General features: G+C 42.4%; 2 protein-coding genes across 2 annotated transcripts; one reads left to right on the top strand and one right to left on the bottom strand.

Moving 5' to 3' along the window:
- The first annotated feature begins 317 nt into the window (after positions 1 to 317).
- eri2 (ERI1 exoribonuclease family member 2) lies at positions 318 to 4483 on the top strand. The gene is made up of 9 exons (XM_053477267.1): positions 318 to 443; positions 1041 to 1108; positions 1213 to 1293; positions 1399 to 1526; positions 1657 to 1825; positions 1987 to 2087; positions 2198 to 2279; positions 2385 to 2473; positions 2674 to 4483. The coding sequence occupies exons 1-9, from the start codon at positions 421 to 423 to the stop codon at positions 4042 to 4044; spliced, it is 2112 nt and encodes a 703-aa protein (XP_053333242.1). The 5' UTR covers positions 318 to 420; the 3' UTR covers positions 4045 to 4483.
- A 4355-nt stretch (positions 4484 to 8838) lies between these two features.
- On the bottom strand, positions 8839 to 10083 carry LOC128507055 (macrophage mannose receptor 1-like). Its single transcript, XM_053477694.1, has 3 exons — positions 9966 to 10083; positions 9548 to 9883; positions 8839 to 9387 (listed from the first exon to the last, which is right to left on the bottom strand). The coding sequence occupies exons 1-3, from the start codon at positions 10033 to 10035 to the stop codon at positions 9020 to 9022; spliced, it is 774 nt and encodes a 257-aa protein (XP_053333669.1). The 5' UTR covers positions 10036 to 10083; the 3' UTR covers positions 8839 to 9019.
- Positions 10084 to 23485: the final 13402 nt, after the last annotated feature.

Raw genomic sequence — 23485 nt, 5'->3', positions numbered from 1 at the left:
CAGAGTCAGGGTTGCCAGATCAAACATAGGGATATAACCCGCAGTCTTTTAAAATAAAAATCCCTCAATGATAATAACCATCATAACTCATCGTATACAGAATATGTTTATCACATGTCACATGGGAATCATATCTTTATCCGCACAGGAATTAATTTAAACACCGAGATGAAAAAATAGTTGATCAATTACCTGTAACAGCACAATCTGGCAACACAGCCCACAGTGCCCCGAGGCGGAGGTGACGTAATGCGGAAGTGGCGCTTTTAACTCCTCCCCCATTTTAGCAGCGTTAGAGCGGTAAGTTTAAAACATTGTTTCATTGTTTCACAGTTCAAAGGGTTTACACGTGAAACACGTGAGATATAAACAGATGTTTAGTGTTTATTTACACAGATGTAGCTGAAACTGGACAACAGCATGTCAACAAAGAAACTGGCCAGGTAGGTACAACACACACACACACACACACACTGATAATACACACACAGTATATATAAATACACACACCCACAGTATATAAATACACACACCTACTGAAAATACACACACACACACACACAGAGTATATAAACACACACAGTATATAAACACACACACACACATTATATAAAACACACAGTATATAAACACACACACACACACCTACTGAAAACACACCCACCAATAACGTGACTAAACTCTAAACTGACGGTTTTATGTTTAAGTCTATATTATCATGAGAGTAATTTGTATAAAGTTACTTTGTTGTTGTTGTTGTTGTACTGTAGGGTGTGTGATCTTTTGTGGGTGCCAGTACTTTTGGATGAGTGGTGTTTAAGGTTCTGTGTGGTGTTTGGAGTTCCTAACACTATCATGTAGATGTGAGTTATATAAACAGTGCTGGTTGTCTTGTGTTGAGTCTACAGTCTGATCCGTACAGATTTAACACTTATAAACCCATCAGGTTCAGTAGAGTGTACACTAATAATACAACACCTTCACTGAAGGTTAATCAGTGTGTGTGTGTGTGTGTGTGCGTGTGTGTGTGTGTGTGTCAGGGAGCTGGGGCTCATCAGGAAGCGCACTCCATCCTCCAGCTCACTTACACACGCGTCGTCGGCTTCAAGTAAGAACAAACACACCACTTTACTTTGTTACTATGTGCCTTTAGACTGACCGTGTGTGTGTGTGTGTGTGTGTGTGTGTGTGTGTGTGTGTGTGTGTGTGCAGATCAGCTGTTTCCATATCTAATCGTCATTGACTTTGAGTCGACCTGCTGGAGGGAGAAGAACAGCCATGGACAGGAGATCAGTGAGTCCTACACACACACACACACACACACACACACACACACACACACACGTCTCTCCACTTCTGCTCACATCTCCTCACGTGTGTGTGTTGTCGTGTGTTCAGTCGAGTTCCCTGCTGTTCTGATGAACACACACACCGGAGAGCTGGAGTCTGAGTTCCACTCGTACGTCCAGCCACAGGAACACCCGCTGCTCTCCTCCTTCTGTACAGAGCTCACCGGCATTACACAGGTACACACACACACACACACACACACACACACTCACACACACCTGATACAACGGCAAATTCAGAGGTCTTGTCTCAGACGTACCTAAAACAGGTGGGTATTTAAATTGCCGCTCTGTGATTGGCCAACAGGAGCAGGTGGAGGCGGGGCTTCCTCTGCAGATCTGTCTGTCCAGGTTTACACGCTGGCTTCACACACTGCAGCAGGACAGGGGCGTGGTGTTCCCCAGAGATCACACACACACACACACCACTGCTGCTGCTGGCGCGGGGAAACCCTGTGCCTTCCTCACCTGGTCAGGTAACACACACACACACACACACACACACACACACACACACACACACACACACTGAGTGGTGTAGTTATATGAGAGTGTGTGTGTGTGTGTGTGTGTGTGTGTGTGTGTGTGTGTGTGTGTCTGTGTGTCTGTGTGTCTGTGTGTGTGTGTGTGTGTGCAGATTGGGACCTCGGTGTGTGTTTGCAGTACGAGTGTAAACGAAAGCAGATCACCAAACCTGAAGTCCTGAATAGCTGGATCGATCTTCGAGCTACATACAGGGTATATGTACACACACCACTGCAGTATATGTGTGTGTGTGTGTGTGTGTGTCTGTGTGTCTGTGTGTGTGTGTGTGTGTGTCTTTATTGTCACTTTATTGTCCACTTCAGATTTTCTACAACCGTAAACCCAAAGGTCTTAATGGAGCTCTGCAGGACCTGGGCATCGAGTTCTCCGGGAGAGAGCACTCTGGTACACACACACACACACACACACACGCACACGTAGTGCTTTTATTATGATTTCCTCCTGACAGATTGGTTCCCTATGTGTGTGTGCGTGTGTGTGTGTGTGTAGGTCTAGACGACGCCCGGAACACGGCTCGGTTGGCCTGGCGTATGATCAGAGACGGCTGTGTGATGAAAATAACCAAATCTGTGAGCAGGGTGAGTGGGTCTCCTTCAGGTCCTCTCCTGTGTCTCAGGGACCTGCACAGGTGACCTCGACATTCCGGAACCATCTCTCACCTGTCTGTCTGTCTCTCACCTGTCTGTCTGTCTCTCACCTGTCTGTCTCTCACCCTCACTTCAGCTCGTAATGACTGTGTGTGTGTGTGTGTGTGTGTGTGTGTGTGTGTGTGTCTCAGGCGCCGCTGAAGTCGGGAGTGCCGCTGCGAGGTGTGTGTGCTGGCAAAGGTGTGTGTAACAAAGGGAAAGAGAAGCAGCTGACACACACCGCTGATACACACACCGCTGATACACACACCGCTGATGCACACACAGGGTTACAGGCTGCGACATCATCACACTCGAGTGTGTGTCAGAGTCTGGTGTCACTCCGCACCGTCCTGTCCTCCATCACCACCCCTTTGCACACACTCACCGTCACACACACGTCTCACCTGGACGCGACCTCCACACACACCTTAAACCCGGACGTGACCTCCACACACACCTTAGACCCGGACGCGACCTCCACACACACCTTGCGCCCGGATGTGACCTCCACACACACCTTGCGCCTGGACACGTCTGATTGGTCAGAGGAGTTTTTGGTGACGGAATTCGGGGAGTCTGGTTCCTATGACGACGTGCTATTGGAGGACTTCTCTGAAAACATTCCCTCAAACTCCGCCTCTCCTGTGTGTAGGGAAAAGCCACACCCACTTAACCCCAACCCGCCTCGTTCAGTTAAAGACCCAATCAGATCTCTGAAAGGACTTGACACAAAAGCTCCGCCCACAATCCCTTTCTCCATCTACACTGACCAATCACATCAGTCCTCCTCCTCCTCCTCTTCTGCAGTGTTCCGTGTTCCTTCCTCTGTTCTGTCATCACTGACCAACCAATCATCTCGGCTCAGTGTTTCTGTTAACCAATCAGGTTCCTCCTCTGTGTCTAAAAGCCAATCGAGGCTGTCCTCATGTCATCCTGTCTCTCTCAACCAATCAGCTCGCTCCTGTATCTCTGAGAACAGATCCACTCACTCGTCCTTTACTATCAACCAAAACCGCCCTTCATGCTCCGTTAACCAATCATCACTCTTCTCCTCCTCTAAGCAGTTGTCCCACCCACCTCCAGGGGGCGGGGCTAAGGTCACACCCAGTTTCCCCAAGAAATCAGCTCTTTCCTCCTTTCCCATCAACCAATCATGTCTTTCTACACTGTCTGTCAACCAATCAGGTTTCTCCACTTCCTCCTGTAAGCGGTTGCCCCTCCCACCTGTGCGGGGCGGGGCTAAGATCACCTCTCCACTGTGTGATTGTGGCCGGCGGTCGAGGAGGTTGACGGTGTGTAACGGTGGACCGAATCAAGGCCGTGCCTTCTATGCCTGTGCAGGGAGGAGGAGCTCAGGCCCTGCATCTCGTAACTCCACCCACACAGGCTCCGCCCCTCATAACAGTGGGTGTGGCTTCTTTAAGTGGGAGGCAGCTCTCATTAAATCTTCAGCTGTGAGCAGGAACACTTCAGTGCTGAGCTTCAACCCAAGTACAGCCGGTTCCAGGAACTTTAGATGATGATCTGTCTCACTACAACTCCCAACCTGTCTCACTCTCAGCCTCTCTCCATCTAAACCTGTCTTACACTCCCAACCTGTCTCACTCTCAGCCTCTCTCCATCTAAACCTGTCTTACACTCCCAACCTGTCTCACTCTCAGCCTCTCTCCATCTAAAACTGTCTCACACTCCCAACCTGTCTCACTCTCAGCCTCTCCCCATCTAAACCTGTCTTACACTCCCAACCTGTCTCACTCTCAGCCTCTCTCCATCTAAAACTGTCTCACACTCCCAACCTGTCTCACTCTCAGCCTCTCCCCATCTAAAACTGTCTCACACTCCCAACCTGTCACACTCTCAGCCTCTCCCCATCTAAAACTGTCTCACACTCCCAACCTGTCACACTCTCAGCCTCTCCCCATCTAAAACTGTCTTACACTCCCAACCTGTCTCACTCTCACCCTCAGCCTCTCCCCATCTTAAACTGTCTCACACTCCCAACATGTCTTACTCCCAGCCTCTCTCCATCTAAACCTGTCTTACACTCCCAATCTGTCTTAGTCTCAGCCTCTCTCCATCTAAACCTGTCTTACACTCCCAACCTGTCACTCTCAGCCTCTCTCCATCTAAAACTGTCTTACATTACCAACCTGTCTCACTCTCAGCCTCTCTCCATCTAAAACTGTCTCACACTCCCAACCTGTCTCACTCTCAGCCTCTCTCCATCTAAACCTGTCTTACACTCCCAACCTGTCTCACTCTCAGCCTCTCTCCATCTAAACCTGTCTTACACTCCCAACCTGTCTCACTCTCAGCCTCTCCCCATCTAAACCTGTCTTACACTCCCAATCTGTCTTAGTCTCAGCCTCTCTCCATCTAAACCTGTCTTACACCCTCAGTCTGTCTCACTCTCAGCCTCTCCCCATCTAAACCTGTCTTACACTCCCAACCTGTCTCACTCTCAGCCTCTCCCCATCTAAACCTGTCTTACTCACTTTCAACCAGTCTCACTCTCAACCTGACACACTTGCTCTAATTTTGTCTTACTCTCAACCTGTCTCACTCCTACTTTCAGTTTGTCTCACTCATAAACCTGTATCACTCTAAGCCTGTCTCATTATCAACTTGTCTCTCTCACTCTAAACCTGACACACTTATTTTAAACCCGTCTGTCTTGCTTTAAACGTCTCACTCATGCTCCTCTGTTCCCCGGCTCTGCAGGTGTAATATCCAGAAATGATTTATGAAATGGTGTAGAATGTAAAATGCTGAATGTAGGACTGTTTATTGTATCCATCATGTGAAATGAGATGGTAATGGATTGTGTGTGCACATTCTTTTCCTTTATTACTAGAATGTGATTATATTTAAAAACAAATGTAAGTAAATTTTCTTTAAAAGTCTTAAAATAGAATATTTTCTCCTCATTTGTGTTTTTTTGGTACAGAATGTAAATTTTACATTTACTGTAAATTAACTTAATGTTGTTTGTATGTGTAATGTTTTGTATCATGAATTAAAACATGTTTTATAATTCGTTTGTCTTTGGGTTCCTCTATGATCATAAATTCCTTTACATTAAGAACATTACAGATTAATGCTTAGCGATGAGGTAAAAGCCAACATGGAGCATTGAAACTTTAGTTCCAGTTTTTAAGAACAAGTGATATGTGAAGAGCTGCAGTAACTACAGAGGCAAACAACTTGATGAGCTACACCATGGAGTTATGGAAAAGAGTAGTGTAAGCTAGGTTAAGAAGAGAGGTTACAATGTGTGAGCAGGAGTTCAATTTTATTCAAAATGAGTTTATGGAAGTGTGTATGTGTGAGAAAAATGTGTCTGAATAATAATTAGATGAATGAATGAATGATGAATGAAATGTCTCTGATGAGCAAGCCAAGGGTGACGGTGATAGTGGCAAGGAAAAACTCCCTGAGATGGCAATAGGAAGAAACCTTGAGAGGAACCAGACTCAACAGGGAACCCATCCTCATAACAGATAGAAATGATATAACATCATGTGTGTTATGCAGCTAAAAGTACAATATAACAGAAATTCTTTAAATTAACATGAAGTCCAGTTCAGCGGTGGGATGAGTCTGTAGGTGCAGAGGGCAGATGGGGTCTGGATCACTGGGAGTACAGGAGCAGGATGTGTAGCTCTAACCATCATAAAGCAGAATCCAGCTGGAGCTGGTCCTTCTCTGGATGCCTCAGGATCCTCGCAGGGTTGGCCTTTGTCTACTGAAGCTGGTACAATCTCCAGATGCCTCGGGATGGGTAGAAAAATACAGAACAGATGGAGAGTATTAGCGTAGTTGCCATTCAGAATAGATGTACTGGAGTATGAGGTTATGGGATGAGTTACTGTACGCGTATGCCAGATTAAAGAGATGCGTCTTGAGTCTACTTTTAAACTGGGAAACTGTGTCTGAGCCCCGAACACTGTCTGGAAGGCTATTCCAAAGTTTTGGAGCTAAATATGAAAAAGCCCTGCCACCTTTTGTAGATTTTAAAATTCTGGGAATTACCAGAAGCCTGGAGTCTGGTGATGTTAAGGAACGTGGTGGATTATAGCGTTTCAGAAGACTGGTTAGGTATGTGGGAGCTAAACCATTTAAAGCCTTGTATGTAAGTAATACTATTTTGTAATTAATTCTAAACTGAACAGGTAGCCAGTGCAGGGATGATAATATTGGGGTTATATGATCATATTTTCTGGATCTGGTGAGAACCCTGGCGGCTGCATTTTGGACTAACTGAAGCTTGTTTATTGAGGATGCAGGACAACCACCTAGTAATGCATTACAATAGTCCAGTCTGGAGGTCATGAACGCATGAACTAGCTTTTCTGCATCAGATGTGGATAAGATGCTCCTAAGTTTGGCGATTTTTCTAAGATGGGAAAAAAAGGCTGTTTTTGTGATTTTCAAAGGACAAGTTACTGTCTAATATCAGGCCCAGGTCTTTTACTGTTAAGCTGGTAGTAACAGTACATCCTTCTAAACGCAGGCTGAATTGTGAGAGCTGTTGTGTCATGGTTTTGGGGCCAATAAGTAATATCTTTGTCTTATCTGAATTTAGTAAAAGATAGTTATCGGTTCTCTAATCTTTTATGTCCTGGACACACTCAGTTAGTCTAGACAACTTAGGTATTTCGTCTGGTTTAGTTGAGATGTATAATTGGGTATCATCAGCATAATCTTCCAATGATGTTGCCAAAGGGAAGCATGAATATTGGGAATAGCAGAGGTCCTAAAACTGACCCCTGTGGGACAACATTGAAGTACGGCTTCATACTAGGGAATATCACAACTGAGGCCATGTTTGCTTCGAGAATTCTGATGGAGAAGTATATAGAAGGTCAGAAAGAGTTACATTGTGTGTGTGTGTGTAGATCAAATTCAAATTTTATTTATCACAGACACAGTCATACACAGTACAATATGCAGTGAAATGCTTATAGATCTAGAGAAAGCGTGTGACAGGGTGTCCAGAGATGAACTGTGGTACTGCATGAGAAGGTTAAGAGTGACAGAGATGTGGTGAGGTGTGCCGTAGGTACAACCGACTGGTTAAAGGTGGAGGTAGGAATGCAGTAGGGATCGGCTCTTAGTCCCTTCCTGTTTGCAGTGTTAACGGACGAGGTTAGACACAAGTCCCCATGGACTGTGATGTTTGTGGAAAATATTGTGATCAGCAGTGAGAGTAGGGAGCAGGTGAGACGAGTGTAGAGAGGTGAAAGGATGGACTGGAGAGAAGAGGCATGAAGATCAGTAGAAGCAAGATGGAGTACATGTGTGTAAATGAGAGAGAGGGTGGGGGAAAGGTGCAGTTGTGAGAAGTAGGTAAGGTAGAGAAGTTTTAATGTTTAGGGTCACCTGTGTTACAAAAGTAACATGAGTGATCTTTGACAGAAAGGTATCGGCAATAATAAAAGGGAAAGTTTCTTACTGTAGTGAGACCAGCAATGTTGTATGGTTCGGAGACATCGCCGGTGACAAAAAGACAGGAAGTAGAGCTGGAAGTGGCAGAGCTGAAGATGCTGCAATTTGGCAGTGACAATAATGGACAGGATTAGGAATGAATATATTAGAGGAATAGTGCAGGTAGGATAGTTTGGGGACAAAGTTAAATAGACCAGATTAAGGTGGTTTGGACATGTCACTGTATCCTGACACCTACCTGCAAGACAGTGGGAGGAAACCAGAACCCCAGAAGAAACCCCAGGGTTTTTTGGACGTTGTATGAGACGTTAATGACCCTGAGGGAGATGTTTCTCCTGTCAGTGTAGGAGGACAGAGATGGAATGTTTTCCTCTCAGACTGAATGAACAGAATTTCCCTTTGCACTGTTTTTGTTTTCCATATCTACTGGATATCATCACTGGTTATCGCAGTGGATATCATTCCTACACTGGAGAAGAACTGCTGAACATGGAGCTCATTCTGTAAATACTGTAAGTGATCACAGAGAGGAAGGGACAGAGGGTGAGAGGAAGTGAGAGACGTTCGCTCTAAATAACTGGAAGAAGTTTCATATTCCTAAAGCAGTCAGAGTTTAATAAAAAAAGAAAAGAAAAGTAAAAACCACAAGACAGAACTTTGACAGATACTTTATTATGAAAAGGTTACAGTCCACATTACAGTATAAACTTATTACATGAATCCACCTTCACTCGGGGAAAAGAAACATGTCGCTATGGAAAAGTAAAATATCTCTAGTTATTCTCCACAGTGGCTCCAAAAGGAAATGGACATCTAATAATAAACCTTTCACATGTAAAGAGAGAGAGAGAGAGAGAGAGAGAGAGAGAGAGAGAGAGGTTGTGTTGTTGATTATATAGAAGGCATTAGGGTTCAGTTAGTGGGGCTTCACTCTCAGACCATACACCTTACAAAAAAAAAAAAAACAAGATAGAGAAACAAATGAACACTAAATATAAAAGTGTTTGTGTGTGTGTGTGTGTGTGTGTGTGTGTGTGTGTGTGTGTCTCATAGAGGACATTTGGTGTAACACAGAGCTCTGTACTTAGCCTGACAGCTCATATTTCTCCATGTGTAGTCCAGAGAGTTGACGGCGCCGCAGTGTTGAGTGAGTGGACCCTCAGGCTGTTTCCCTCCGCACCAGTTAGAGTACGGGTACACAGCTGTCCCATCCACCCAGATCCAGAACCCAAAGAGTCTGCTCTGTCTGAGCCCCACCCACAACGTCTCACTGATCCTCCTCCTCCTGAGCTCAGACTCCATGAATTTCTGTTCACCTGCAGAACTGATTATCAAAACTCCAGTCCTGTTCTCTTTAGTACAGTAATCCAGCACGTCCTCCCAGATCATAGGCTTTTTACTCACATGGAGGAAACCTGGGGAACAGAAAGAAAGCATAAGCCAAAGGTGCAGGAGGGTTTAGAGTGATGTCAGAGAGACAGAGACACACCCACACCAGCTGTGCCCTCGTCATCACACAGTAGACTGCTGAGAGACTGCTGAGACAGAGACAATGTTATGAAAGTGGACACTTACTCCAGTAGCACAGAGCAGAGTGTTTCTCACTGCACGACACTGTAGACCAGTTCCCTCCACTCAGGACTACACAGAGGTTTGTTGATGACTGAGGTTCAGCGCTCCCCCACTTCCTGTAGGCAGAGTTTTCTCCATCAGTCCACTGCCAGTCATCACACAGCAGGCCGATCCAGAAAGAACTGGTAATACCTAACCGGCTTTCCATCACCTCTCCATTCTGCTTATGATCTTTGATGCTGACCAGGTCAGTGTAGTTCCTCCTGCAGTAACTCTGAGCTTCAAACCAGGTCTTACACTCACAGATTAGATGATAAATAGGAGTCTGTGATAAAGCATCTGTGAAAAGTGCAGCAATAAGATATCAATACATTTATATGTAATATTTAGGTTTAAATAATTATATTAAATCAAAAGTTACTTTGTTCATAGCACATGAAGTATCTTGTCTCTGTGCACGTAAGAGGGTCCCATCCACCATCAGCCTTCATAGTAACACAGTAGGTCCATGTATTCTGAGTTAGATCATTGAATGTTACAGGATCACCATTAGACCATTTCATATTACTAAACTGATTGCGATAGAGACCGATCCAGCTGTTATTGATTCCAGCCTTCATCATGATGTTAACCAGCTCAGTGTTGTCTTCCTCAGAGTACACAGTGACGAGGTCAGTGTTATTTCCTCTACACGCTGCCTGAGCCTCAGACTGAGTCATGTTACCCTTAATCACATGGACGTCAGTGAAGACTGGAGGAGAAAAGGCTGTGGAGGAAACATCTCCTGTTAATGCAGCAGGACAGAGAGGAAAGGAGGGAAATGTGATGTGGATGAACGGCTGTGTGCTGTTCTCCATTCAGACTGAGAGACTGTGTGCAGCTCCAGAACAGCAGCCTGATGGTGAAGAGACTCAGAAAAGTCAACAGTGTTCTAATGTGGAGAGGCTGGAGCTTTATACATGGAGGCAGGAATTAGAAGAAGAAGAAACAAGAGCAGGAGTATTTTACTGGTGTTTGTTGGTTCAGTGTGATGTATAGCTATGAATTGGGTGTTTTTTTCCTTATTCTTGTTTATTTCTTTGTAATTCCAATAAAACTATAAGCAGGAAGGCGGGACTTAAACTGTAGTGTTTTAAGCCTAGTTTAGCACGGTTGAACTAACACCATGTAGTGAATCTACAGTATATTCCTTATTAAATCTGACGACAGTGTCTGACTTAAACACATTTATAAATCATATAAATTAGTTTAATATAAGATCATTATTAATAATGGTGATGCCCCCAGGGAATCTATTTGTTTGGCAAATGAAGTGTGACTTGTAAGTTTATGAGTGGTTCTGATTGGATTAAGATTTTAGCTCCTCCCACATCGCTATAGGGATATGTAATTAACAGATTGTGTTAAATATTCTCATTAAATTAGAAACCTTGAAATATTGCTCAAAGCTGTTAGTTTACTCCGATTTTCCCAATATAACAATAAACACAAAGTCTCTGTATATAGAGGAGAATAAACTCTTTATAATAAAATGTTTTCTGATATTTTTTTCCTTGTTCTATATTAAACAGGCTTTCACATGCTTCCTCTTATATTTGTTTCCTTGATCTCTTCCTCCTTCCTTATATGGCTGTAGTTTTTATTTTCACTGCCCCCTCCGAATTTCCTTCAAAATACATCTACATTTGTGTGTGTGTGTGTGAGAGAGAGAGAGAGAAAATGCAAAGCAGAGAGAACTATCAGTTCATCCAAATCTTTTCATAATGATGTGATATTATATCTAATTATATGTATTTTTAGATAGTATTTAAGAATACATTTAACCAAAAAACTAAACTAAAGGAACAAAAATTAAACCCATATGAAAATGATTCTCATGGCTGCATCAGGAAGCTGTTTTCTCTCGAATGCAGTGTTTACAGTTTGCTCTCTTTATTACACCTCCTGTATAATAAAATGGATATTAAAGCCATCAGTTGTGTAAAACAGCGCCCCTTGTGGTGATTATTATGGAGTTATTAAATATCCACACCACCTCATAAACCTGATTAAAGTCTCTGAGACTCAAAAACTGTTTAAAATACAACAACCCATGAACATGTGTATTATGTCACTGAGGTGTGTGTAGATAATGAACCTGTAACTTGTTATTGTGATAAAGATGATACTGTACCACCTTTAGACGAGTTATAGATCTACAGATCTCTGTCCTGCTGTGTCCTGAGTCTGTACACTGGAGCTCGAGTTCAGACACAGATTTAACTTTCACACTCAGAGCTGAACGTGTAGAGATAAGAGTTCAGTGTTTACCTGAGAGCAGGAGGAGCAGGACTGACACGGTTGCCATGGTGATGCTGATGATGAAGAGATGCTGGCTGTGTGGTGTGAAGCGTATGTGATCAAAGCAGTGTGTAAGATCTTCACTGTGAGAAAGTGATGAGGAGAACAGGTCCAGGTAAAGTGCCGCAGTCGTACCTGATCAGGGCCTCACCTGCTGCTGAATGGAGTCGTGATGTTCAGATCAGTCTCCTTTACCATCGCTCACTGTGGTGGTGTCATGTGATCAGGAAGGACGGGCAAGGATAAACAAATGCAGCAGCTTAAACACATTTTTATTTGGAAGCAGAAGGACTTCCACAGAACAAAGAACAGTGCTGTTATTGTCCTAACACTAGGACTGGTGTTCCAGAGGAGAAGGAAAGTCTCGAGGGTGAGGGAAGCAGTCTTTAAACTTCCAGTAAAGTTTTACCTCCTCACTAGTCCTTAGTTCTCTGTGGGAACTACAATGAAATAACATGAGATTCAGCCTGTGACCCCTGGTATACCCACTTCAACACTCCCTGCCTCCCCAGGTTCCTTGATTGATTGACTGAATCCTTAGTCTGAGTGTACAGGAGGAACATGAGGATAATGTGATGATCACAATGAAGTGATGATGGTGATTTGATGATTAATATAGAGAACAAAAATTGAAAACACACTGAATGCGCAGCCGGCACCTCTGATCTGAAGCTAGGACTGTTAAATATTAGATCTCTCGCATCTAAAGCAGTTATAGTTAATGAAATTATCACAGATCAGGAGTTTGATATACTCTGTTTAACAGAAACCTGGATTAAACAGGACGAGTATGTAGCTCTAAATGAAGCTAGTCCTCCTGGATACAGCTACATACACCAGCCTCGGTTAACTGGTAGAGGAGGAGGCGTCGCAGTTATTCACAATGATAATTTGACTATTGTACAAAAACACAGATTTAAATTTAATGCATTTGAAATTCTCTATAGTAACATAAGTGTGTTTAACTATATTAAGTCAGCTCAGTCGATCCCGCTAATTGTCATTTACAGACCTCCAGGGCCGTACTCGGAATTTCTTAGTGAATTTGCAGATTTCCTCTCAAACCTAGTCGTTTCTGTAGACAAAGTGTTAATTGCTGGAGATTTTAATATTCATTTTGAAAACCCAGAAGACCCTCTGAGAACAGCGTTTATGTCCATACTGGACTCAGTAGGAGTAAATCAGTGTGTAGTAGGACCCACTCATAAAGCAAGTCACACTTTAGATTTAATAATATTATTCGGATTAAGTATAAGAAATTAATTCACAATTCCACTATCTGAAGTTATCTCAGATCACTGTCTTGTCTCAATTCAAGTGTGTCACAGTAATAATGTACACACAGCACAGTGCTACCACATTTAAACGTACACTGAAAAAAAATGCTCTGAGATGTTGTAAATGTAGCATAATTAAATCTGTATAATCAACAATAAATAATCAAGTTTGTATGTTTACATAAATATATCTAAGTTAGAACTTAATCTGCATTTGTTAAGAACACAAGACAATGTGCATTTTTCCCTTAACATATTTTTTACGTAATCCCTGACAATCTTTTTAAGTGCACACACACAACAAGCAATAATCTTGTTCATTTTACTCTGTTTAAATAAAACTGCCTCCTCATGGAAAAAGCCTGGGAAACCCCGTATCGAATTAAAAGTGTACCAAAGCCTCACTGCGGTAGGAAACAACTCTTTGGAGCATTCTGTTCACCTTGTGTGCAAAAAGTTTTAACAAGCAGAAGACGACCTGTGGATTCAGGACCAAGTCCACTTTGAAGGAACTGTGGATGTTCAGGAGTGTATGCACATAATAAAAAGGGGTTCTTACTTCAAGTTTTGTGCTGAATGAAGTTGCATTTCAAAGTACAAAATAACATACCAGGGGCCTCATGTACAAAGACTTGCATTGAATTCATACTAAAACATTGCGTACGGACAAAGCTGTAAATGTGTGTAAAATGTATGTATGAAACACTGCATACGCGGAATCCCACACATATTCTCTTTGTACATCCGAATTAACGTGAAATTGAGCGCACTTGCACGAGCGCAAAACCCCTCCCTGCCTCCTCCTCCGTATAAATATGGTAATGACTCCACTTTGGCAAAACCAAACGAAAAAGCAATGGCAAAAGCAAGCAAGGAGAGAAACTTCACAGAATGTGATTTGGAGGTGCTCCTATCGGAGGTAGACCGGAGAAAAACTGTTATTTGCAAGTTTGTCCTCCGGAATTAATAACAAAATAAAATAAAAAACTTAGCTGGAATAATATCTTTAAATACATCACTCACCAAGAAGCCACCCATCGCGCACCCTGCCACCCTGGAGCCTCATCCCAACCATGCTGTTTGTGAGGATGAATGAATCATGGGTTGTCCCAGGCCACCTTGCCACAATATTTGTTAGGCGCATTTGAGCATCACATATTATTTGCACATTTATTAATTGGAAATGTTTCCGATTCACGTTTGCAAATTCGTCTTCAGATGGCGACTTTATAGCAGTGTGTGTGTAGTCGATCGCTCCGATTACATTAGGAAAACCGGCGATCGCTGCAAATTGCACTTTAATGTTTGGCTGGTCAACTGCATGGTATGGAAACCTTATATACCTGCTAGACATGCGGATGATCCCGTCCCATACAGCTGGCATTGCACGGCTCAAAGACGACTGGCTTAACCCCGAGCGGTCTGCCAGTTCCCTTTGGAAAGAACCAGTTGCCAGGAAACCAAGCGTTGTCAGCACCTGTAAGGGAACGGGTAATGCGTGGCTCCTCGCTGTCTCTCTTTCCAAATTTGAACTCAGCACAGAGCTCCAAGAGGATAGCTCTTGGAAATCTAAAACGGCTAATAAGCCCGTCATCATCGTGGGCCAGAAAATCACTGTGATCCCTAAAAACGCGTCCCTTCGGATTCGGCCACTGACAATGTCCTCTAATAAGGCCAACACTGCCATTGCCATAGACTAAGGGTTGTATACATTTTATATGTTCTAAATCACATAATTGGTGGTAAAATATTGTGTCAATTAACCCATTTTATCAATTATAAATTAATAGCAATGTTTTTCACATGTGTTGGTGCGATACTTTGTAGTGTGCAATTTAACGTAATTGCCATTAAATCACCAGTGAAATCTACCGTCAACAAACCTGAGTGATCAATGAGAGTGAGGAAGACAGCAACTAAACATACCAGTTCACCATAATACTCTACGTCCATGAGTCCCCCAGATCTGCTCCTTTACCTAAGGCTAATCTATTTATAAAAATGCTTGGCTAAATAAATAAGTTTTTAGCCTGGACTTAAACACTGAGACTGTGTCTGAGTACCAGAACTTAAGTATTATCAGAATTAGGCAGAAGGTAGTAAATTAACATCCACTCTTTTATGTCGTTTATACTTTGCTCAACTTTATTAAGCTGGTTTTTCCATCTAGTAAAGAAAAAAAAAAAGCAGTGGGCAACCCTGACCAGAGGCCAATAGGAGGTCATTTACTACTTTAACGAGTGCTGTCTCTGTACTGTGATGAGGCCTAAATCCTGACTGATACAGTTCATGTATGCCATTTCTATGTATATATGAGCATAGCTGCTCCGCTACTATCTTTTCCAGAATCTTAGAGATAAAGGGGAGGTTTGATATTGGCCTGTAACTGGACAGCTGACAGGGGTCGAGGTCAGGTTTCTTAATTATTGGTTTAATAACTGCTAATTTAAAAGATTTTGGAACATATCCAATGCTGAGTGAAGAATTAATTATTCTCAACAGGGGTTCTGTTATTGCTGGTACTATCTGTTTAAGAAAATGTGTCGGTACAGGATCTAATATACAGGTTGATGAATTTGCAGAAGAGATGAGTGACATTAGTTCATTCTCTTCAAGGGGAGTAAAGTATTCTAGGTTCTGATGTGATGTGATAGTTTATCATCTGCTGTATCAGTGTTTATGATGACATGTGTGATCCTATACTGATACATTTCCTCATGCAGATAATACCAGCAATAACAGAACCTCTCAGCAGTAAGGGTTGAGATGTAAAATCTAATGATCTATAATGATCCATCTCTAATGGTCTTACACACTAACTCTTTGTTTAATTAACTGTTATTTTAACCGTTTGACCCAGTGCTCCAGGCAGAAGATCTATAGTTTATGCAAAATTCTTAGTTTTATTACTGATTTCTGCAGAACTCGTTAATTTTGCTTGTCAGTGTTTCTCCTGATCTACACACAAATAATTTACGTGAAGAAAGAGGAACAGAAAGAGGTCACTATAGATTACAATCAAATAAATAGGCGTGCGTGTGTGCTCAACATACTTTGCATGTGGTGAGTAAATCCAAAGTGTGCTGTGGTGTGAGGGTCACATAATAAAACACTGTAATTAATGGTTGTGTTAATTACATTCTGCTTCCTCCTAAATGTAGTCCCCCCCCCATCTCTCTCTCTACACCGGTCTGTCTCTCTATAATCCTGAATTCTCAACACTGATATCATGGAGATGTGAGTTTAGAAATAGTTGTTTGTGTTTTTCTTAAGTGTACAGTGCGTTTGGTTGCCAGATTTTAAACTTTTAGCATCAAAATACTATAAATTCATCCAGTCCGGTAGAGTTTACACTAGTACAGTTTTTCTCGAATGTTGCTAACATTCCTGGAAAGCTGCTCTCCTTTTCCCTAAACTGTGAACACAAAACCCAATTTTTAAACTACATTCACAAAACCTCAGACTCTTCTTGCAAAACTTTTACCCCAAAACAGTTTAATCTGTGCTCAAAACTGAACTTTGCTGTCAAATGTGCCTCAAGTCAATCTAAATTAAATACTCTACTGAGTAGTCACTAAACACTACATAGAAAAAAGGAAAATGCTCAGGACATGAAGCGGTAGAAATAAATGTTTATATAGGCTAAATGCATGTTGCAAAACAAAATACCTGGGCATTTAACACTTGTACATAGAAAAAAGAATCAGCAAAAACAGAAATCCTGTGCACTTACATGTAGCACTTGTACATAGAAATAAAGCACAAAAATATACAAATTAAGTACAAAGAAAAGAAGTGCATTACTCCACCACAGCATCATTTCGCCATGATGGGTCAGGCCACAGGACTTCATCTACATCACAGGCCACATCACATTGCCAGGCAACGGAGTAAAAAAAACCCGGCATGTCGTATCCAGGTGTTAGCAGAGGGCACACAAAAACACACGAAACACATAGTACTTTTCCTTATCCAGTTGCTCTGCCTGGCATACTTTTAATTAAACAGGCATATGCATTCATTCAGCCACTGATTAGGTCACATAACATACAATTTGCCATGTGACTACCTGTCCCACAAAGTAACAGAAACAAGAATGGAAAAACAAAAACAAATAAATACCAATGAGAGCATAATATTAACACCCCCACTTGCTCTCACATTGTTATTTCATCATTCTTATACAGGGTTCATACACCAAACATAAACATATCAAATTTCATTAACTTAGGCTTGGTTGCTGGTTTTGTTAGTACATCTGCAACCATATTGTCAGTTGGACAGTACTCCAGACTAATTCTTCCTTCATTTATTGTAGACCTTACAAAATGGTATTTAATGTCCGCGTGTTTACATCTCTGTCTATTCACAGGATGTTTTGCTAAGGCTATAGCACCCTGATTGTCTTCATAGACCTTAGACTCATACCTCAGACCATCAATGTTTTGCAGCAATTGCTCTAGATATAAGCACTCCTGTACAGTCGCAGCCAAAGCCATATATTCAGCCTCACAAGTGGACAGTGCAACAGTAGACTGTCTTTTGGTCTTCCATGAGACCAATGGACCATTTTTGTTTAGGCTAATGCAGTAACCTGTAATACTCCGTCTATCAGTTACATCAGCGGCCCAATTTGCATCACTGTATGCATGTATCAATTTCTCATTGTCACCTTTCCTATAGCACAGTTCTTTGTTTTGGGTGCCTTTTAAATATCTTAAGACATGTTTAACAGTATTCCATTGTTCTACAGATGGCCTGTTAAAATACTGTGACAGTTTACTTACTACAAAACTCTGGTCTGGTACATGTTGCCAGGTATATTAAGCTACCTACTGCCTCTCTGTATTTTCTGACATCACTCATTACCTCGGCTTCATCAGTGTAGTTTAGTTTTTGTTCACATGGGGTAGTTCTAGACTTACAATTGTGCATGTCAAATCTCTCAAGTATTTTCTTGACATACTGGTGTTGTGACATTTTAACACAATCAACACCCTGCTCAAAATCAATGCCAAGAAAATGTGTCCACTTCCCCAGATCCTTCATTCTAAATTTTGACATAAGCAGCTCTTTCACATCATTAAGCACATTCATATCACTGGCTGCAATAACCAAGTCATCAACCCATATGATTATAAAAACCTTTTTGTGTTTTTGTGTAAACACAATGATCAGCAGGATTTTGAACAAACTTGATTTCACATAAATACTCATGCAGCATTCTATTCCAGTTTCTACACGACTGCTTCAGTCCATACAGTGATTTTTCCAGTTTATACACCAGTCTTTCATCGTTTTGAGATTTTACCTCATAACCTTCTGGCTGTTCAATATAAATTTCACATTCTATTGGTGCATGTAAATATGCAGTTTTCACATCCATTTGATGAACAATCAAATTCTCTTGTACCACTTTTTGAATCACCACTCTGATACTAGTTATACTGGCAGTTGGAGAAAAGTCTCATCGTAGTTCACACCTCTCTCTTGACTGTAACCTTTGGCAACATATCGTGCCTTGTATCTGTCTGCTCCATCACTATCCTTCTTCATTGCATTGACCCATTTACCCCCCACTACTTCTTTACCTACAAGGAGGTTGGTCAGGGTGAAGGTCCTATTTTCCTTTAGTGACTGAACCTCCTCATCCATAGCCTTAACCCACTCATTAGCATTCACCGATGTTACAGCTTCTTTGTATGTTTGGGGTACATTGCATACAAGTCTGTAACAATAATCAATGTTGATTACATCACTTTCAAAACCACAAACATAATCATCTAAATAACCTGGCCTTTTCCTCTCTCTGGCAGGATTTCTCCTTAGCTCAGTTCAGGTTCATCTTCATCCTTTTGTTTTTGGTTACTACACACTACTGATTCTCTTACTGTGGCCTGTCCGTGAGTACTTTGCTGATCAACATCAGGGATTTTGCCAGATTCTCTGACCCTAAAATCATCCTCATCACTTGGTGTTATATCGGTCTCATCACTCATTTTGGACAAAAACTCCACTAGTCTGTGTTTCTGTATTTTCTTGCTATTAGGATAGTAGATAATGTATGCTGGACTATTCTTATCATACCCAATGAAAATGCCTCTCTCACACCTTGAGTCCAACTTTCCTTTGTTATGTTTGTAAGCGTAACACGCTAACCCAAACTTTTGCATCCTAGAAATGTTAGGTTGTCTCCCTGTTAACATGAAGTAAGCTGTCTGCTTAGTGCGAGTGTTGAAACATCTGTTTCTCACTATAGCAGCTGTCTGGACTGCATAGGTCCACAATGTTTTTGGTAACCCACTTTCTATTAACATGCACCTAGCCATGTCAAATAACGTCCTCCAGTTTCGTTCAGCAGTGCCGTTTTGGTGTGGAGAGTATGGGGCGGAGGTCTCATGTCTAATACCTCTTCTACTCAGTAATGCTTGGTACTCTCTGCCGGTGAACTCTGTACCATTGTCAGATCGCATACACTTAACCTTTCCATATGGAGCCATGTCAGCAAGGAATTTTTCTGTGGCGGTCACTGTGTCACTCTTATTTTTCAAAAAATATACAAATATCACACTGGAATAATCATCCGTGAAAGATAATGTATACCTATGACCGTCTCTGGACACTGGGTCTACAGGCCCTGACAAATCTGTGTGTACCATTTCTAGAACTGCTCTGGCTCTTGCATCTGGCCTTCTATTCCTAGTCTGAACAAACTTTCCCTGCATGCAGACTTCACAACATGGAATAGGTTTATCTCCTCTATTCTTAATTTCCATACCATCAACAACATTCTGCAATTTAATTACATCTTCATAATTGCAATGACCTAATATCTCATGCCAGGTCTGCAAGTCATAACATTTCTTACATTGCTCAACACAATTATTGTCTATTGTGTGCAAATAGTACAGTTTGTTGTGCACATGTATGGGAAATTTGGTACCGTCTCTATGTAGGAGAACGTTCTTCCCCTCTCTGAATGTCACTGTTGCTCCGTTGGAGGTGGCTGCTTTCACAGAGAAAATGTCCTGTGGATATGTTGGGATGTATAGCGCGTTTCTTAGCATTGTTTTGAAGCTCCGTCCCTTGCTGTCAATCAAACATACCACTGCATCCCCTCGGTTCTTGGCGACCACGTTGCACCTGGTGCCATCAGCCAATTCCACGCAGTGTGTGCCGGCCTTGAAACTGCTGTCGAACCTCTTGAACTTCGCAATGTCCTTGATGATGTGTGAAGTTGCACCTGCATCCACCATTAGGCCTCTCCTCTTGGCATGATGATCTCAACGTCGCTTACCCGAAAAACATACTCCTTGTCACCCGTCCCCTCGGACATTTTCCGTGCAGAATCTCGCTGCTTTCTCCGTCTGCAGTTTGCATCGCGGTGAGTGGTATTTTTACAGTAATTGCACCACTGTTTACATTGACATGTTCTTGCTGTGTGGCCTTTTGTGCCACACCTGTAGCAAACAATGTCACTACTTCCAGCCCCGCGGTCAGCTGTATTAGCTTTCGTCCCGAGCTGCGCTCTTGCTTGCATTACATTGTCCTCGGATGCAGTTGCTCGCATATTTTCAATGTTCTCATGACTTCGGAGCTTTGTTTTAAATTCAGCAAAAGTCATTTTATCATCGCTCTGAGTAACATGAATTGCAAATGGCTTAAATGTCTCTGAAAGTCCTTATAAAACCATTGCTGTTAAAAGTTCGTCACTCAAATTCTCACCTGCATTTCTCAACGCAGTGATCGCAGTCTCCGCTCTAATGACATATTCAGTAACACTCTCGCTGGGCGACTTTTGCAGTGAAGTTAATTCGGTATACAGGCTAATTACTCGGGGCTTCCCCTTGCCAGCATAGTATTCACGCAAAATCTTAAGGGCTGCTCGTCCGTCATCAGCTGCTTCCCTCATGACCAGCGATAAACTCTTGTCGTCCAGGAATTGGATCAACTCCGCATAGGCTTCAGCATTTCTCGCCATATCTTCCTCATCCTCGTCAGAAGGCTCATTTAAAATAGTCTCTTTTAGTCCCTGTAGACAAAGGTGGCCCAAAAATTTTGTCTCCCATAACTCATAATTCTTCTCATCTCCGTCAAAGACTAGTCTTGACCAGCGGCTTATTGTTACAGCTTCCTTTACTTTTCTACTCATATTGTCGGTAGATTTTGTTTTATTCAAACTTGGGTACATGCAGTATCGGTTGCAACTTTTACCCGCCCTAACTACACACAAACTGTTACGTTATCTGGGCCCATAACCTGTTAGCAGAGCGCACACAAAAAACACACGAAACACGTAGTACTTTTCCTTATCCAGTTGCTCTGCCTGGCATACTTTTAATTAAACAGGCATATGCATTCATTCAGCCACTGATTAGGTCACATGACAATTTGCCATGTGACTACAGTACCTGTCCCACAAAGTAACAGAAACAAGAATGGAAAAACAAAAACAAATAAATACAAATGAGAGCACAATATTAACACCAGGCTTGACATGCCTTCACACCCATGTCACCACAGGCCAGTTCCATGGCTTGCAGGAGATTTACATTTAGGCATTTGGCAGACGCTCTTATCCAAAGCAACTTACTTTTTTTTTTTTTACTCATTATACATCTGAGCAGTTGAGGGTTAAGGGCCTTGCTCAAGGGCCCAACAGTGGCAACTTGGTGGTTGTGGGGTTTAAACCTGGGGTCTTCTGAACCGTAGTCCAATGCCTTAACCACTGAGCTACCCCTGGCAATTATATCTTTATCTTTCATACATTGAAGGACCTGAAGCCAAAAAATAAATAAATAAAATGTCTGTATTTCTGTCCAGCCAGATTTTGTCACAGGATCAGGCAAAACTTACTGGTGATAATTCAATAAAAACTGCAGTACTTAGATATCTACCTGAAGTTTAACCTAAATCCAAAATGTTGAGTAAAAGTGATGTTATGAACAGTTACAGGTATGTACCAGATTTAATAATTAACTTCAAAATAATCTACTAATGCGCTACTGTCTCAATGTAAACAAACACCTGCACCAATAGATATTAATTAGAAAAGATAAAGGGAATATTTTGACTGGGATTAGTTCATATTTTCACTTTGATCCGGCGTTTTGGTTCGACTGAGACAGTGCAGAAACAGACCACCGCTCCCCAGCTTATTACTAGCAAACGTACAGTCTCTGGAGAACAAGCTTTGTGAACTTCCGGCACAAACTGGAACAACACAAAGGCACAAAGGGACAAACTGGAACAACAATTTGATGATCCTAGAAGAATGTGGCAGGGACTGAATACAATTATGGACTTCAGAGAGAAAACCAGCACACCGCAGACCACGGCCTCTATGTGTGAGGATCTAAACGTATTTTACGCTAGATCGACACAGGAAACAACACGAGACTGCACAGCGAACACATCATGGATGAGGTCAGTGCGCACACAGAGTCTGAAGAGGATGTAAGGAAGTGCTTCAGACAGGTGAACGCACGCAAAGCCTCTGGTCCTGACGGAATCCCCGGCCGTGTCCTTAAATCATGCACGGCTCAGCTGGCTGGAGTTTTCATGAACATCTTCAACCTCTCCCTCTCTCTGTCTGTAGTCCCAGCCTGCTTCAAGATGGCCACCATCGTCCCTGTACTCAAATCGTCCACTATCACATCCCTGAACAACTGGCGACCAGTAGCCCTGACCCCCATCGTGAGCAAATGCTTTGAAAGGCTGGTCAGGAACTGCTCTGCGCTGCCAGACTCACTGGACCCTCTACAATTTGCATACCGCCACAACAGGTCCACTGATGAAGCCATAGCCCTGACTCTACATACTGCCCTCACTCACCTGGAGAAGAAAGATACGTATGTGAGAATGCTGCTAGTAGATTATAGCTCTGCATTCAACACCATCGTTTCCTTGAAGATGGACAGGAAACTACAAGATCTAGGATTGAGCAGCTCTCTCTGCAGCTGGATTCTCAACTTCCTGTCCGACAGACGCCAGATGGTCAGACTGGGCAGTATCACCTCATCCCCCGTCACAATAAACACAGGTGCTCCACAAGGGTGTGTAAGGAGCCCTCTACTGTACTCACTCTACACATACGACTGCACGGCCACTAGCAGCTCCAACATCGTTGTGAGGTTTGCGGACGACACAACAGTGGTAGGTCTTATCACCAACGGTGATGAGACGGCATACAGGGAGGAGGTCAGTGCCCTGACACATTGGTGCCAGGAGAATCATCTCTCCCTCAATGTCGGAAAGACCAAAGAGTTGATAGTGACACTTTTTTATATATATATATATATATATATATATATATATATATATA

The sequence above is a fragment of the Clarias gariepinus genome, chromosome 18 (genome assembly GCF_024256425.1).
Source record: "Clarias gariepinus isolate MV-2021 ecotype Netherlands chromosome 18, CGAR_prim_01v2, whole genome shotgun sequence".
In the NCBI taxonomy this organism is placed as follows: domain Eukaryota; kingdom Metazoa; phylum Chordata; class Actinopteri; order Siluriformes; family Clariidae; genus Clarias; species Clarias gariepinus.
Note: the sequence above shows the minus strand (reverse complement) of the source record. Positions and strands in the feature narration are given on the sequence as shown.